The sequence below is a fragment of the Harpegnathos saltator genome, unplaced genomic scaffold (assembly GCF_003227715.2).
Source record: "Harpegnathos saltator strain DR-91 unplaced genomic scaffold, Hsal_v8.6 scaffold47, whole genome shotgun sequence".
Lineage (NCBI taxonomy): Eukaryota > Metazoa > Arthropoda > Insecta > Hymenoptera > Formicidae > Harpegnathos > Harpegnathos saltator.
In genome coordinates this window covers 155,203-174,456 of record NW_020230283.1, presented here as the reverse complement: position 1 = coordinate 174,456, position 19,254 = coordinate 155,203, and the positions used below count along the sequence as shown (strand labels likewise).

Here is a 19,254-nt window from a genome sequence, read left to right as displayed (position 1 = left end):
GATATTCTTCTGCGCCTTTCCCTACTGTGACGTTTGCAGAGCCCGTCGTCATACGCGCAAACAATGGCTCTTCGTGAGCGACTGCGTGAATCGCGAAAAAGTGAGACGGCCGGGCGGAAGGACCCTTTGTCTTCGGGGTACACTTGGGGGGTAGCCTTTCGAGGGGTAACCCGGCTTGAAGAAGGAGGAAGATCCATGCTTCGCAAGCCATTCTTCCTTCGCTTAGCGAGAACGAATGCGGGGCCTTTTGTTTTAGACCGAGGAAAAAGTATCACCCAAAAAGACACTCTGTAATTGCGGGAATTACGACTTTTTACTCAGTCTCTTCTGCCTCATCGCGGCTTATTAAAAAGATTCCAACGACGGGCTATCTCGCCATCGCACGTGTTGAGTTTCGTGAGCATTTCACATTCGGTGGAATACTCGAGATGTAGGTGCATCTTGAATCTAAGTGTGTTATTTTGGCTGAAGCTCTTTTTATACATTTCTTACCGTTTTGAATTCATTCGTTTTCAGTCATTTAACACATTTCAATATTTCGGATCATAATTTACACAGTCATAATTACAATTAACGTATTTAAAGTTTAACGTGTTGAGGCATAATTTATTCCTTTAAAGCATAATTAATGCGTTGAAAGACGTGATTTAAAACGGTAAGAAACGTGCGAAAAGAACTTCAACAAAATCACACGTTTATGTATATAAAAATAACGCACTTGGATTTACAGCGTGTTCATATAATTCGGTGTTCTCACGAGAATAGAAAGATAATTATTTCAAAAAATAGCTTATATGTACATAAAAATATCTTATTTATATAAAATAAAATTATATATATTACTTTATGCTTTTTATTTTATTAACATAATCAGAATTTTGGAAACATCATCCTACATATCCTACTATATCGATTTTTCTTTAGCACTTCTCCATTATTTTAATTTTCTCGGCAGTCGGTTTTTAATAAATACACTTTTAAGCCTCTATTGTAACTATATTCAATGATTGCAGTTTTAATCAATAAAGTTAATTGCAAAACAATGCTCTTTTTTTCCAAGGCTATATATTAACTAACAGTTCAAGATGCCAACTTCAAAATTTATGATCGTTTTCGTATATTGAACAATTTTCCAATTCATTTTTGCACATATTTTTCTATCATGTAAAGACATTTGTAATTCTCTACAACCAATATTATGTAAATTTCGCAAAAATAGTATTTTATCGATAAATTTTTCTAGTATGACATTCCTTAAGGCTCTATTTTCTCGCCACAGCCAATGCTTGAATGAGAGGAAATCCATACTAAAACTATTTACGGATTACGTCGAGATGAAAAAAATAAAGCGGCACTTACTTTTGTGAGAGCAATTAATAAATAGACAAACAATCAACATGGCAAACCATGACAAAATACAGGTGAAAAAGAAGATTACATATTACGTTAATTTTACGGATATTTATTGATTATGTTAGAGCAGAAGGGATGTTTCCAAAGCATTTTAGAAATGTACTCAATCGATTGCAAGCGCCATCTCATCTATATATAGGATGTCCGGGATTTTTTGGAAATCAAAAATAATGAAGATTAATCAGATCAAACTGAAAAGAAAAGTCAAGTACCATTTTGCAAATAAGTGCACAAATTTGAAAGTTACTAATTAAAGGAGCCTCTGGTCTCTGTGGTCATTTTCAATTATTAATAACTTACTGACTAGTGCGATTTTACAAAATGGTACTTGACTTTTCTTCTCAGTTTGATCTGATTAATCTTCACAATTTTTCGTTTCCAAAAGATCCTCGACACTCTGCATATATATATTTTTTTTCGACGTAATCCGCAAGCATTTTAGTATTTATGAATTTTGTCGCTTCTGACGTCACAACCAAGAGTTCCACGGTAAGGAACCAGAAGCTTTCAAATACACGCATGGAACATCGCCATATTTGTAACGATAAAGTCAAGTTACAAGTGCAATTCCCATCTGCGCTCGTTCGTCGTTAAACCAGTCCGTCCGTCCCGAATTCACGCTCCGTTTCCGTTTCCGTAGTTCGTCCGACGCGAGAACTCGAGACGCGGAACCAGTGAGCAACCCTGTCAGCGATAAGACGCGACGGCGCGAGATGCGAACGGTATCACGCATCGAACGTGGCCCTCTCGCCGTCCATTCACTCCTAGTTGTAGTAACCAACAAAGCTTGTGAGCAGGACACAATGGGGCCGCCGCGTGCGGCCTGGCACTTACATACACGGCGCACTGGAACAAAGTAGCGTGACACTTTCAGTAACAGAAGCATCATCGGACAGAGATACGTCGGAATGTCGGCGTGCTGGCGCTGTCTATCTGTCCTCAGCAGACAATACGAGATCCGAGGACAGACGTGGCCGAACCGCGCCCCTTTCATGTACCGCTGATTGATACCCTCGATCCTGTCCGCCATGGGGATGCGACGGTAATGTCGCCCTCGTTGCTAGTCGCGTACGGCCACATTATCAACGCCAGGCCCGAGAGAGAGATGTACCGATTAACCGAGCACGCGCTCGATGCTCGACATCGCCGAAATTGTCGATTCGTCGTTCCGGCGCCGCTTCGGTGCCAAAGTAGAGGCGTAAAGGTATAAGAACACCCGTCATTATGGCGGCTGGCCGTGTCGAGCGAAACGCTCCGGCATGTCATACATGCGTCGAGTTGACGCGCATATTACGGACGATTTTATTACATGTCCGATTCGATTGGATTGGTGCTGCATGGTTTTGGATTATAAATATTTAGTTGGACAAATAAATTTTATGCAAAATTGGAAAACGGGTGGTAGGATTTCATCCATAGAGCCGCCAGAGAAAAGAAATGTTTATAAAATATGTGGTAATACTTTTGTGGAACTCTTTTTAGCGATTAGAAAGTCTACTGAAAAAAAAATCGACAATTAAGTATCTTTAAAGCATGAGAGTTAGAAATAAAGAAATTTAATTAATTAAATTAATTACTAAAGGGAGATATTTTTATTGTTAAAAAAGTATTTTATACACACACATACATATAAGATTGAAAAGAGCTGCAATAGAAACTTAAAGATATACTTATTAAGAACCGATTGTCAAGAAAACTAAAATAATGGAGAAATGCTAAAGAAAAGTCGACACGTAGGATGATGTTTCCAAAATTCTGATTATGTTGATCAAAAAGAAAATATGAAGATATATATATATATACATATATGTAAATTTTTTATATATATATAATTTTATTATATATAAATAAGATATGTATATATACATAATAATTAATATATATTAAAGTTTAATATTTAGTATAAATCTTTATATAAAAAATTAAAAAATTTAATATATATATTTGTGTATACTTTTTATTTTATTAACTTAATTTACACAGAATTCCAAGAACACCACTCTGCGTGTGTGTCAATTTCCTTCTAATATTTCTTCTTTATCTTATTTTCCTCAGCACGCCTGCACACTCTTTACAATATATTCTCTATTCTAACGCCGCTCTCTAACATCTAATCATCACAAAATTACTGACTTGAGATCCATACTCTTTTAGGATTCTGCAGTAGCGATAATTCGCCGAACATATGGTATTTCGGAGAAAATATTTCCGGCGGCGGAAACCCATGATACGGCACGTGTCTCGATTTTTATGCGCGCGAGCGCGACCACAACTTTCAGGCGACGATGGTATCTACGTTGAAACGCTATTTCCGTCCATCGTTCCATGCGACGTCGCCGAGCGACGATCAGTATTAACGCGCTTCCGGCTCGAACTCGTGATAAATGTCGTTTCCTCTGCCGCACTGAGCCACGTCGCGCGAAACAGCGTGCGAGCGAGCGAGCGAAGGGCGACGTTTCAAAGGGAATGCATCCCTGCAGCAAAAGGGCGGACCGTTGTTGAGAGAGAGAGAGAGAGAGAGAGAGAGAGAGAGGGAGAGAGAGAGAGGGAGAGGGAGAGGGGGAGAGAGAGAGAGAGAGAGAGAGAGAGAGAGAGAGAGAGAGAGAGAGAGAGAGAGACAGAGAGACAGAGAGACAGAGAGACAGAGACAGAGAGAGAGAACGTACACGCGGATACGCCATTGCGGAGTTATCCGCATCCGTCGCTTCTTGTTAGAGTGACGTTCGCGGGCGACGATCAAAGGCGACATTCCTCGCAGGCAAGAATCTGCGGAATTGCTTCCCGGACGCACCGGCAAGCCGTGCGTGACGATTTGGCGAGGAAATTAGCAGGTCGTTGCCTACCGTGAGTCCTCTTGTCATCGGCGTCGCGCGTCACTGTCGTGCCGCGGGCGTCGCATGATTTCGCGTGAGTGCCGTTTTAATCGCGCACAAAGCGCCGGTTATAAACGCGAATTACGCGACGAAGAAAGAGATCTTATCGATGTACGCGCACACGACGTGACACACGTCGCGTGGGTGATGCGCCACGACGGAAGCGCATCGTTGTCGTCGCGCGCGGATGCCACGCGACGGCGTCTCTCACAATTTTTAAATAAAGGTCCTGATAGTCGGAGACGTCTGACGATCGAAATCTTGGCAGCGCCAAGATTGAGTTACACTAGCTGTTGCCCTTTGGGGCAAACATAATTGGTATTACAAATTTAAATTTAAATAAATTTTTTACAATAATTATTAATTCTGCACGACAAATTCTCGAGAAGAAAACAACAACAAAAATAACAAAAACAATAAGAACGATACAATAATAATAATGATTCTTTTTTAACACTTTAAAACAGTTTTTCTTAACATTATAATGCGATTACTTGCGGGAGATTTTTCGCCTCATGAATTCCTTTCGTTTTGATATATGTTATAAAGTGCATAGTTCTGAATAATCTTTTTTTACAATTATGTGAAAGTCGCATATATTTCAGCACACAAGGTTGAAAAAACGCTGCTGCAGTGTTGCAACAATGTTGCAATGTTTTAGGAACATTGCAGTAATATTGTTACAACTTTTGTGCTATATGGGTTAGCTGTGCAATTAAATTATCCGGTCTTTTTATCAAGTTTTGTTCACGGACGAGAGTCCCTGAATGTTCAATTTCAATCAATATATTTTCCCTCATTAACTACGACCTTCTACTACAACGTATAAATTCCTTGTCGGTGGGACACTTGGTTCTTCTTAAGTGATAATCAGTTGACGCAATACAGTGGTATATATCTAGTGAATGTACGGAATGGATGGGTTATCGCGAATGAGTTTAAAACTTTGTATCATAGTAATATTATACGTGCTGTTTAAGGGAGGATTCTCATGTAAAAACTTAAAAATAAAGATGTTTTTAACGATTTTTTTTGCGTAATAAAAACAATGAGTCTTTTTGAAATTCTGGGGGTATGTTGTACTATATTTGAAGTATACGATCAAATTTTTTGGGTACAGAAGTTGTAATATTTTCGAAATATAAGAGCGGATGTCCAAAGCGTCCGAAATTTAGATACAAATCGACAATCGTAATATCTTTTCGCAGGATTACCTAAAACAAAAAAACCAGAGGATTTTAAAGATAATTATAACTCATAGTTCGTCGATGAACCAAAAATATTTTTAAAAAGTCGAAAATTAACAAAATAGTGGACTAAAAAAAAGCGCAATTTTTACTTTAAAAAATTCGTTTGTTTTTGCTTAAAAAATATTATTTAAACAAATTTTTTTAACCCTTTAACTGCTGAGATATTAAATGACCAGTATGACCCTCTTTGCTGAGTTATTTTTACAATTATAAAATATTTTATAATTTTCTGATCATCCAGATTGTCACAAATTCACATTTTTAAATTAAAAAACAATTCCACACGCAATACCACACACATTGAAAGTCCAAATCGAGTAAACTCGATCGTAGCAAGGCCGCCATTTTTTTCCACACTCGAGTTATCTCGACCGTAGCAGTTAAAGGGTTAATCAGAGTGGTTTACTGATAAATGAGATATGTTAGCTTTTTGTATATACAAGGGTAAGTTGATTGGTTGAATACTTTTGAAATAATCACGATCGCCAATTTCGAAAACGTGATATCGTAGAAAAACGCAATAATAGTTTTCGATATTGAAAAATGTTAGGAAAAACTGAGTTTTTGAAATCTTACCTCGATTTTTCATTAATCCGCTATTTCAGGACCATGGAACAAGTCTTCAGCCTTTTCATACATCTCATTGTGGTCGATTAATTGCTGTTTTCGAGCCAATCGAGCATCTTTAGTGCTGCTTAGTCTGCGACGTTCTTGTCGTTTCGTGCGGCCGGCGTCGATGCTATCAGCGATCGTTTTGCATATCAATCCAATTTTGATAATCAAGATTTTCATAATCTTCAGAATTGCACAATAGCCCTCGTTCAAGATGCTTGCAGCAATAAAAGTGGCTGCTCAGGCGAACTGTGATACTGGAGCGCTATTTACAGTTATTCCTCCGAGCAAGTATAAGATTACTCACCCAAACGCTTCAGAAATATTTACTATTTATTGTCATTGAGCTTGCTAAGCGAAGGGTATCAGCATAAAAGATTTTAGTGCGACCGCACCGGGTGCTCCGCTGCGCGCGGTGCTGTGCGTCCGTATTGCACGCAGTGCGTGCAAAATGTGCTCTAAAAGACAAATAACATCTCGAATACACAACTCTAGGGCTCTGAGAGCACATTCTATAGATCGAAAACTAGCGATTTAGCGAAAAAGAAATCGATTTTCCCGACCTTCTATACGAGTATCTTCCTTAAGAAGGTTTCTATATATCTGGTGTACGCATTTATTATTGTCAGCGTTTTTTAAGTGAAAAACATGAGTGTAATGTTAAATGTATTCTTTATTAAAAACATTAGTAACTTATTCATAAAAATAACTTGAATACTTTTCATATAGCACAACACCGTTGCAGCAACATTGCTGTGCACAGTAATAATAGATAATAGATAATAACTAATATATATTATTATTAATATTGCTTGCAGAAAAGAAACATGCAAGAACTATATTAATAATATATATTATTAATATTATTTTTGCAATATTTCTTCCATATTAAAATATGCAATATGCAATTTTGCAATGTTGCCGCAACTGTCTGTGCCGTACGGGTTCATATAATATTGTTACCGAAGCAGTATCGTATTCACGTGAGAGAACTTGAAATCGTTTAGAATGGTCTCCACAGACTGAGTAAATTTTTATATATCATTATATATACATTACGAAAATATATATAATTAGTTTCAATGTCTCTCCTAGGTCTAAAAGATTCATATCTATTTTGGCACTTATATATAGGTTTTACAGTTGAACCTAAAAAATATTGTATAATATTTTGATTCTGTTGTGCCTTCTGCAGCGATGTAGTAGTTAAAATCAACGGGCAATTTCTAATCCGTGATAAAAGTACGCTATACGAATACGATTTCCGACTTGCAAAATCTGCCTGAAATTCAACAATCATATTCGGTATCTTAAACGCCTGACTTTTCACATATGTTTCGTACAATTTACAATGAGATTCGAAATGAAATTTCTGTAATTGAAATATGCATTTATCGCAAATTTTCATATCACGACAGTCTTCTTCTAACATTGGCCCTATTAATACAATTGTTAGGTTTTTTATAGAGGGCAAAAGGTGCAGGAGAAGTTCCCAAGCTTGCCAATATTCTTTTTCAATGGTGTTAGTCACTATTATGTGTATAACATATTGAAATCCGTTCATGACCAATGGATGTAAAAGACCCGACTCCTTCATCCCATGATACAGTGTTAATGGTCCTGACGCGTAGTCGGAATATAAATACTCTATTTCTAAAGAATATATTTCTTTTCTACATAGAGAATAAGAACGATGCACATAATATTTAATAAAATCAGCCATGTTATATATCTTCTCCGGGAGGGGGAAAGTAGTGAAATCATGTTGAATTAAGCAAAATTGAAGATGTAAAATATCCAGATTGAGGAGTAACAATAACTTTATGCATTTGAATCGGTGTTGATTATTAAATTCTTCCTTATGTTCCATGCAATAATTTTCGGAATAGCATATTTGGCATGTTTTCAGATTCAATTGCCGATGACATATGTAGCACGATTTTGCGAACATGATCATCTGCTCTTCGTACGGATATATTTGTGTCATCTGCTCTTTGATTGTTTGAAGAAGTACTTTCCTTGACTGTATTCAGTGAGATGTGCTTAACGGATAATCGTATTGTAGTTCGTTAAGTACTAGTACATACATTAAGTACTAGTATGTACTAGTATATACGCTACTCTTATAAGATTGCAGATCTGCTTGTGTTGTGAATAGTGCTGCATCTTATGTTTATCGCTGCAATAGGAGATTATGTTGCATCCGTTGCATGATATTAATTCGCCACTATTCGTCTTCTTGCAAACATGACAAATGTTTGGGTGAAAGAAAATGTTATAGTTATAAGATTTATTTGTCCAATTCAGTATGCACACCTTAAAATAGTTCTCCGCAGAGGCCATCATGTCAATATATTCTGTTTAACTGACGATGCTTGATACTTTTTGCGTGATATCAATTTAAAATTAAATTGAGTTCTAGTTTCTTGACAGAAATAAGAAGTATTCCGAGTGCACGATTTAGACATGTAGCTTGCGATGTATAGTTTGTAGGACACTAAGGAGAAGATATCTAGAGAATATATTTAGATGTTTTTCCGGCACACTTCTCGCTCTCGATTATTGTTGATAAACAGGATTGTATTTAAATATATGACGAACTACGAATATTCATAATTAGGTAAAATATTACATACGCGCAAATACGTGTAGAATTTCTGTACAATTTATTACATTAAACTTGTGCTGCAAAGAAAAAATGAAACGTAAGGAAAAAAGAGAAAGTTATAGGTTTTTACAAATTTCTAAACTAATATTACCAAAGAGATTAATATAATATTTAATATTTTTGAAAGCCGAGGTAAGAAGGAATTGTTGCCAAATTGTTTTTGAAATGTATTTGAAGACATTTAACGACTAATCGTTATCACATATAATATAAAGAATAATTTTATAGATTTTCTCAATAAATGCTCTCTATTGCACTTGTAAATATTATATAAATAGATCTCATAGCACAGAAAGTTGCAGCAACATTGCTGCAATGTTGCAACAATGTTACAATGTTGCAGCAACGTTGCAGTAACGTTCTTGTAACTTTTATGCTGTATGAGATGTAGCATGTAATTATATTCATCTGCAGTATATACATTCAAGCTTTTTTATGGGAAAACTGTAAATGTGACTTGGATATACAGAATATCTCAGAACATCAGAGCTTGTGGAAATATAGAACGGATTAAGATAAACATAAAAATCCCATACCATTTTGCGATATTCGTAATAACTATCGAGTTATTAATTATGGAAATTTGAGTACGGGACTTTTTTGTTCACCTTAATTCGTTCTACGAATTCGTTAGACTCTCACAAGCTCTGATATCATTGTTCTGGGACACCTGTATACTCAAATCTGCTTTGAATGTACATATTAACTGGAATCTGAAAAAAATTATATTTTTCTTGCAGCATTCGCAGATAACACATTAAGAGATTCAATATTGAATATTATAAGATATACAGGGTGAGGGAAAAAGATGGAAACCCTTGAAAATTTCGAAAGATATGAGTTTTACAGAAAAGTGTTTCAGACAAAAGTTATAAGACTTAAAATGATGTATTTACTGATTTTATCAGTTTGACTTTGAGTGGCGTTGCAAAGGTCACGTCAAGGTCAACTTATCTTTTTTAAACAGAAACCCTCATTTATTATTATATCATCTTTTTCTAGCAATTAATTTGAACAACTTCCGTTTGAAACATTTTTTTATTTACCTAATATGTTTTGAGATATTTAAGGAAAACTTGATGATTTTCTCAATATTTAATTTACGATTTTTCTATTTGTCAGAAGAAAAAATGGTACTATACTTTTTTACTCTGTTTGGTCTCAAGAACATATTGTTACAATAGTTCCCCAATTTTTGTTAACTTATTCATTTTTGAAAATTCCAAAATCATCAGATTAATAAAAGTCAGAGGACTATTGTAACAATATATCTTTGAGACCAAGTAGAATAAAAAAGTCTAATAGCATTTTTTCTTCCGACAAATAGTTGACGAGATATCGTAAGTTAAATATTGAAAAAGTTTCCGAGTTTTCCTTAATCTAAAAACATATTAGGCAAATAAAAAAATGTTTCAGATCAAAGTTATTAAAATTAATTGGTAGAAAAAGATAATATAATAAAAAATGGTGGTTTTTATTAAAAAAAATAAGTTGACCTTGACTTGACCTTGGTAATGCCACTCAAGGTCAAACTGATAAGATCAGTAAATACATCGTTTTGAACCTTATAATTTTTGTCTGAAACACTTTTCTGTAAAACTCATATCTTTCGAGATTTTTAAGGGTTTCCATCTTTTTTCGCACCCTGTATATGAGACATCTAATTTACTAAAAATTAGTGAATATTGATGATATTCACTGATTATCAATGAAATATCCCAGATAGCACCGGACATCCAATGGATGTACGTTTCACGTCCAATTTATGTCCGTATGTCCGATTTACGTCCGTGGACATAAATTTGACGTAACAAGGATGTCCTTATTTGGGCGTCGGACCTGTAGGACGTCCGATGTACGTCCATCGGACGTTCATGTCCGATAGACGTCCGAAGTTGTGACAAACGTATGTCCTATGGACGTCTTTTGTAAAAAAAAATGGATATATAACGGACGTCCAGTGGACGTCCGCGTGCTATCTGGGATACGTTTTATTGATTCAATCGGAAGCATTTTTATTGATTCATTTTAAAAGAATATAATGTGTATTACATGATTTCTTAGTGCAGTTGAAGACGTAAATTCCTACACTTTCCATAAAACAAAGATTTGGGTATCCTCACTTAAAACGTGAAAATGTGATTCTTGAGATACAAATAAAAAATAATTTTATATTATCGGTTAATGTATGCAAATTTATTTAAATAAAGTTTCTTCTTACCATTACCCAGTTTTAAATTCACGATATATCAATATTGTATATTAAAATATTATTATGCAATTAATTCCAATGTTATCATTGATTTCAATATTTAATTTCAAATTTTCAATTTTCGCACATGTATGCATATAATTTGTCATAAGTGATTATATATCAATATTTTATGCAGTTGTACTCAATGAGGGAAGATCGTTTAAAGCCGACATATCTATCAAATGTCGTGTTTTATAAACTTGAGCAATGTATCTAGCTGACAATCTTGGAGTCCTAATAAGATTCGAATCGTTGAAATTAACTTGAAAAAGTCCGAATTTTGGCCTGGAAAAATATGAACGTCACGGTTGTTCCTCATCATGAACAAGAAAATACATTCACTTTTCCATAATAAAAAAATAAATTCAAATAATTCAATCAACTTACCGATAACCATGTTGCCACTGGAAGGTGTCCAATAGCGACCACACTAGGTAAGCCCGAATGTCGACGCCGTTTTTAATAGCTTTTAACACTTCCGCAAGATGCCCTCGTAGGTACGTTATCTTAGCTTTGTCCTCCAAAGGAGCATCGGGGAAGCCGTTCTCAGTAATGTAGATCGTGGGGTGATAGTCATTGTTTATTCGTTGTATTCCTTTAGAGAATATCTGCGGTGCATCCTGACATTAAAAAGAAAAAATTATATCGTTTCCATATCTACAATTAACAAGTGAAATATATATTTTGCCATTATAGGATTCAAAGAAAGAAAAGCGATTATGTACTCTTCAAATTTTTCTGCGTAAAATTTTATTTGGAATGTAAAGTGGAAAGTGAAACGGGATCACAAAAATTAATGTAATTTTTTATTTATATTTTATTTATATTTTATTTATATTCTAATTATAAATTATAATGTAGTTTTTTATTTATATGGAGTAAATCTCATGTGCTAAATTATTGAATGAATATAATATTTTCATATTAGTTTAAGAGCGAATTTAATATTCTCCATTATTCCGAAAATATTTTCGTTTTAATTGATTGAAATCTTCATTTGTACAGAGAGAAAAAATAGCTTAAAAATAAAAAAATGTTCCTTCAATAGAATATAATTATATTTTTATAATATACATTTTTACTAGTATACATATAATCTATAATATATTTACTAGTATACATATTTTTTATTAATATAGATATTTTTGATACACATATCACTTCACTAATATATTCTTCGCTAACTATATTTTTTTTAATTTAGATTCAAGTAAACAGTTACCAATATTCTTTCTTCTCTGCATAAATACTTTCTCTTCTTTGAATACACTTCTTGTTTTAGATATATAAGATGTATAAAAAGTACCGGGACGTCGAAATATCTCGAAAATTAAGCGTTTTAGAAAAAATGTTTTAGTTACATGATTTCAAAAAGGACATAAAACAACTATATCATTTTGTTTACAAATGGCGCCACTTTCGAGATATTCACTGATCATTATTTTTCTTAAATAGAAACCTTAATTTTTTATTATATCATCTTTATCTATCAATTAATTTGAACAACTTTTGTTTGTTGAAATATTTTTTTTATCTACCTAATATTTTTTAAGATATTTAAGGACAACTTGATAACTTTTTAATATTTAATTTACGATATCTATTGTCGGAACTATTGTCGCTAACTATTTGTCAGAAGAAAAAATGGTACTAGACTTTTTTACTAATACTCTATTTGGTCTCAAGAATATATTGTTACAGTAACACCTTAACTTTTGTTAATTTGATGATTTTTAAATTTTCAAAAGTCGATAAGCAATATTGAATTTTGGTATCTAACATATTTGAACTGTATAATCAGAATGAATAACAACAGACTATGTGGCGACCAACTTTACATGTACAGGTGTGATTTACAATAAGAGAGATCCCAGAACGGTTTTTATCTAATATAGCATGTATTTTATTCTGGCAACATATCTTTCACATCCATTTTTGTTATCAGTCATGTTTTATTTCAATAATAGAAGTCATAAATGACCTTTGAAGTTTTTGAAGTCTTTACCTATTTTTTTTTGCTTTAATGGCAAATTGATATCACCGCGTGATTTTATTAAAAGATTAATATGACCAAAGAAACTATGCAAATTTTAAATGATGGCTTGAGAATAAAGAGTTGGTTAATTTTTTAACATTTTCCTTTACCTTATACTGGAATCCATTCGGTGCAGCCGCGCCCACATCTTCATCATACATCTCTACGAACTTGCCGACTTGCGCTTTTATCAGATCATAAGTATAATAACTTAACCCAAGAAAATCAGCCGAGCCGCGTATGTCGTTGATTTGTTCGTTCGTGAAGCTTGGTAGACGCGAAGTGGCAAATCCTTGAACACTGCTGTAATTAGCTATCCGTTCCTTCATGATGCGCGGATAATCGCCGGCGTTGCTAAAGATCGGATGGAGAAGTCCGTTGATGGACCAATGGTAATCATCTTCTGTGGAGTTTATATCATCCTGCGAAGTAGGGTCTAGAGGTACGGGTAACTGGACGTTTATATTGTATCCCACTTTACCTGCAGCCAATTCCAAAAGTGCGATTATTTGATTAAGTGCTTACGACAAGCTAGAGCGCAAATTCGAATAAATTCGCGAGCAATAAGGAAACTTCCGTCTTACCGTTTTGACTGGGTCGAAATTCACGATCGTACAAGTGATATACGTTTGCATGAGCGAGTAGGGCATGATGGCCACATAAGTAATCTGTGATTCCTGATAAGTTCAGAAGCGGAATGAATTCATAGCTATAACCGCCGTAGCAAAGCGAATTCGGCTCATTGATAGTCATCCAAAATTTCACCTATGCAATATTTATTGCCGCATTTATTACATCACTTGATTTGAAATTATTATCAATAATATGGTATTTTAGGTTTTCACAGTATAGGCAAAAGCTTTTAAGTTGGTGCCATGTTTACGTTGTGGATTGGTTCCCGACATTTCGTGAGCATTCTCCAGTCGTCCCTGAAGGCGTGAATTAAAATATTTATAAAACGTCGAAAAGAAATTTACGGCACCAACCTGAAAGCCAGATCAAGTATTATCCCATACATCACAGAAGTTACAGCAATATTGCTGCAATCTTGAAACAATGTTGCAATGTTGCAGCAACGTTTTTTCAACTTTATGTGCTGCATGGAATTCAATAGTATTTCGTACAAAGGTAGTTGCATTAATACATAGCACGGCAGATTTCCTGTCTATTTCTCTACTAAATAATTTCAATAAATCTTAGTGATATGCATTGATCATAGTGGAACGCACACGACCAACGTCCCACCAAAATGGCAGCCGAATAGATAAGCTATGTTCCGATATTCACTCTGCCAATATTGAAAATCTATAATTTATATTATTTATACTATAGATTTTCAGTACTGACAGTGAATACCAGAACGCAGCCTGAGTTTGCAGCAAATAGATGAACCGTCCTACTGACTTGCATGCGATATAACATCCTATATATCAACGAAAAATGATGTATCTATGCAATGCGTATCTCAAGACTCAGAAAGAGATTTGCATGCCGGTCACATTTTATTTTATGATATAACAACTGTTTTATACAAAGTGTCCAAGAACAATTTTGACAAAGTTTGTGAGAATGTAGAACAAATTAAGGTGAACAAAAATGTTCCATATCGTTTCGCGATATTCACGATAATTATCGAATTATTAATAATAGAAATCTGAAGAGTGAGTGTGCGCCGAGATATAGATGATTGGAGAAACATTGCAGCCACTCGGACAAGAACGCGGCTCAGTCGATCTAATAATTGTTGCCGACGTACGATGAGAGGAAGAATATGCTGTTATTCGGCTATGCAGAAGAGAGGATTCACACCTGGGCAGAAAAGCAGAAAGCAGAAAGACAGCAGTCAATCACAAATGGCGCTGATAGTCTGTCCTTCTCTCAAGACAGAGACAGAAGAGAAGAACAAACTATCAGCGCCACTTGTAATTAGCTGCTGCCTTTCTGCTTTTCTGCCTAGGTATGAATCCTCCCTTATTTCGCCGCTTCTACGTTTTGCCGCGCGCTGGCAGCAGTTGCTGGATCAACTGGGCTACGCTAGTACGCTATGGTCCGAACGATTGCAGTACTCGTTCAATACCATCTCGATGCGCGTGTACTTGTCAGATTTCTGTAATTAATAACTCGATAATTATTGCAAATATCACAAAACGCAAATCGCAGAATATCGTATAGGATTCTTTTATTCGCTTTAATACGTCTTATGCCCCCATGAGCTCTGTCAAAATTATTTTGGCATACCCTGTACAATAATCGTTAGTTCTATTATATAGCTAAAGAATCAGGAGTTTTTTCATAATTTTCAAACGCATACAAATGTTACCTTGTGGCCAAAAGTGGAGAATACAAATCTGGCATACTGCTCGAACCAGTTAACAAACAGAGGATTGGTTAAACCACCCATTTCCTGCATATTATATGGCAGGTCCCATTGGAATAATGTAACCATAGGAGTCATTTTATTTGCTAATATTTCGTCGAGCACGTTCATATAAAATTGCACACCGTCTTTATTGATAAAATTTATAAAACCTTTGGGTAAAATTCTCGACCACGAGAAGGAGAGCTTAAACATTTGAGTCTGCGGAACGAAGAGTCTCATGAAAATAAATAAGCATGCAACATTTTGATATATACGTCGTAATTAACGTTTTCCAGCCTCTAGGTGGACTCATACAAGGTTATCTTTTATAAATTATTTCGTTAAAGTAATGATGAAGATCAACAAATCATTTCTGCCGCCTCGTCATCCTTTATTGGCGACATATATGAGCCAGATTTTATTCCTTCGTTTACCAAGTCTGTAAATATGAAACCGGAATTTGCCCATAGATGGCCCTAGCTGTCAATGTAGTTACCGTCAAACCGCGTCATTGGCGCCATTTCAATTTGTTGACATCTGACAAAGATTTTCAACTTACAATACAAGTTTCTTATAACAGCATAGTTTGTAATAGCGTTGAACATGTCGAATTTTGTGCCTGGAAGCTACGATTTGCGGACAGCATTTATTTTCTGTTACCATTTGAAGAAAACTGCTGCAGAATCGCATCTAATGCTTGTCGAAGCTTACGGTGAGCATGCTCTTGGTAAATCATAGTGCTTTGAGTGGTTTAAAAAATTCAAACGTGACGATTTTTACGTGAGAAACGAAGAACGTGGAAGACCACCGAAAAAGTTTGAAGATAGTGAATTGCAGGCATTGTTGGATGAGGATGACGCTTAAACGCAACAACAACTCGCGGATCAATTAAATGTGACACGAGAAGCCGTCTCCATACGTTTGAAAGCCATGGGAAAGATCCAGAAGATGGGAAGATGGGTTCCACATGAACTGAATGAAAGACAGCAGGAAAATCGAAAATGCGAAATGCTGCTCGCCAGGTACAAAAGAAAGTCATTTCTCCATCGAATTGTGACTGGCGATGAAAAATAGATATATTTTGAGAATCCTAAGCGTAAAAAATCATGGGTAACTCCAGGCGAACCATCGACATCGACTGCAAGGCCAAATCGCTATGGATGGGAGACAATGCTTTGTGTTTGGTGGGATCAGAAGGGTGTGATCTATTATGAGCTGCTAAAACCTGGCGAAACCGTTCATACTGAACGCTACCGACAACAAATGATCGATTTGAATCAAGGTTTGCGTGAAAAACGACTAGAATATCAAAATAAGCAACACAAAGTGATTTTGCTTCATGATAATGCACCATCACACACAGCAAAACTGGTCAAGGAAACGATTAAGGCGTTTAGTTGGGAAATACTTTCGCATGCGGCTTACTCACCAGACTTGGCTCCGTCCGATTACTACTTATTTGCATCGATGGGACACATACTTGCTGAGCAGCGCTTCACTTCTTACGAAAATGTACGAAAATGGCTCGATGACTGGTTTGGCTCAAAAGAGCAACAGTTTTTTTGGCGTGGCATCCACAAATTGTCAGACAGGTGGGAAAAATGTATAGCTAGCAATGGGCAATGCTTCGAATAAAATATTTTTTATCATTTTCATACAATAAACGTGTATTTTCTATACAAAAATTCCGGTTTCATATTTACATACCTGGTACAGGTGGAAGATGTTAAACACATTTATAACAAGCCAAATACAAAGGAAATACTTACACCTATGCTTTTCGCTAAACGTATATCCTCTTTGTATTTGTTATAAAAGTCATTCGCCACGTCTATGTTACTCCCATCCTTTACTATCTTCGAATTCATGTGGCACATATGATCCCACACAGACTCTCCTCTGCCTACAAAATATACTCAGAACATATATAGGGTGTTTGATAACTCATATAGACATAGCATAATGGAAACGTAGAACTGATTAAAACAAACATAAAAGTCCTCTATCTTTTTGCGAAATTCGCCATAATTATCGAGTAATGGTATGGGACTTTTATGTTTGTCTTCATCAGTTCTTTATCTTCATTAGTTATGGCTACATGAGTTACCGAACACCTTGTGTACAAGAATAATGTTAAAAATGAGGGGTAATTCATGCTGCGAACGAAAAACGGGCGATTCTTCGTGTGAAAATAAATAAAATATATGAAGTAAAATTTTTTCATGGAAGACTGTGTTCTTAAGAAACAGATTTTGATCATTCGCCAGATTGAGTACGGTTTGATTAAGATGATACAGTAATAATTCAAATAATACAAAATTTTTTACGCGTTATTTATTTTTTATTACATTGAAAATATCGAAAATATTGCCACATGTCATTGTATAGAATTCTATTTGATGAAAGCATGAATGGATTTTAGCGTGTATTCACTTCTTAATACTAACAAATTAAAGAAAGGTTTTGCAAAGAAGACATTGTAAACGTTTTGCTATTAAGACAAAACATTGTGCATTAATTTGAAAAATTAGAAGGTAGAAATGCTACTATGAAACTAAAAAAACTACTATGAAATAAAACTAGAGAATTCCTTTATTTTTTTTATTTTTGTATAATTTGTTGAGCGAAATTATTTATGCGGCAGCGAGAGGATGAATTTTAACAATTATATCACGAATTATGCATCCTATCCTGCATATATAATTATGAAAAAATAAAAAGATATTCATAACTCTCACAATATTTATATAATATGAATAATCATGTACATCATGTTCGGCCAGGAGTAGAAGGATTTATTAGCTTAGAAGTTTATATACAAAGTGTCTCTAGATTTAAATGTTTAAACGCTCATGTGTGTGCATAAAAATCATTAAACTAAATAGAAAAATCTTTTACTATTTTGTAAACTGCCGCAATAATTATTGAAATATTTATGAAAAAAAATTTGCAACTGAGTGCGAGTGTTATAGCAATTTGGACAAACAAGCATTTTGGATGAAGTCTCTTCCAAGATATCTGAATTTAGATAATTTAATTTTAACATTCTTTTAATTTAGTTTTCGTTTAAATAACACATAATTCAACTAAATCAATTTTATATATCTTCAACTTTAAATTTAGCTAAAAAATAAATAAAGAACTTAGTTAAAATATACATTAACTTACGCAACTTTGTTAATATTACAATAATTATCGTAGTCTTATTTGTGATTTTTTTATTCAATTGAACGAATTCTACTTACAAGTATTTGGATCTATATTCAGACATCTTGTACATATCTGATCTTGCAATATTGCATTTCTTACCGCTCACATTCCATGCACCCTCGTATTGAGGCGCAGATATCGAAACTCCGAATAGAAAGTCACTTGGAAAGGCGTTATTATCAAGAGCATCTCTCTCCAGCCTATCAAATCTTTCTTGAACTTCGGCTTGAGATTGAAATGCGCATAGTAAAATGTTTAGAAGGAAAATCGTGACAAACTTCGTGTATTTCATGGCAGTCACTATGTTTGTTAAAATACGCGTAATGTAGCTGTGTTTAGCAAACAACCAGCAAGTGTGAGTTACTTCAATAAAAATAATTGTTCAGTATCCGTTTTATAATATGAATAGCAGGCAAAAAGTTAGCGATGTATAAATTGCATTACCATTTCAAAGTATACGAAGAAAATAGCATATATTAAGTTAAAAACGAATTTTCATATGTCGAGTAAAGTAATACATCTCTTTACGTAGATAAGATACAATGCTATGCATGCGTATATGCGTGTGTGTGCGGCGCGC

At 34.8% G+C, this 19,254-nt stretch overlaps 1 protein-coding gene across 1 annotated transcript; it reads right to left on the bottom strand.

The window, feature by feature from the left end:
* Positions 1-11,198: 11,198 nt before the first annotated feature.
* LOC105181085 (myrosinase 1) lies at positions 11,199-19,026 on the bottom strand. Its single transcript, XM_011137611.1, has 7 exons — positions 18,774-19,026; positions 17,234-17,367; positions 15,426-15,683; positions 13,690-13,870; positions 13,216-13,586; positions 11,458-11,690; positions 11,199-11,355 (listed from the first exon to the last, which is right to left on the bottom strand). Exons 1-7 carry the CDS (start codon positions 18,964-18,966, stop codon positions 11,199-11,201), a joined length of 1,527 nt encoding a protein of 508 aa, XP_011135913.1. The 5' UTR covers positions 18,967-19,026.
* Positions 19,027-19,254: the final 228 nt, after the last annotated feature.

What these genes read in the sequence shown, in the direction of transcription:
- LOC105181085 (XM_011137611.1), bottom strand. Translation starts at nt 18,966, where the DNA reads ATGAAATACACGAAGTTTGTCACGATTTTCCTTCTAAACATTTTACTA. An exon ending in TCTCCACTTTTGGCCACAAG is followed by an intron (nt 13,871 to 15,425) that starts GTAACATTTGTA and finishes AATATTGCATAG; the next exon opens with GTGAAATTTTGGATGACTAT. An exon ending in CAGTGGCAACATGGTTATCG is followed by an intron (nt 11,356 to 11,457) that starts GTAAGTTGATTG and finishes ATATTTTTCCAG; the next exon opens with GCCAAAATTCGGACTTTTTC.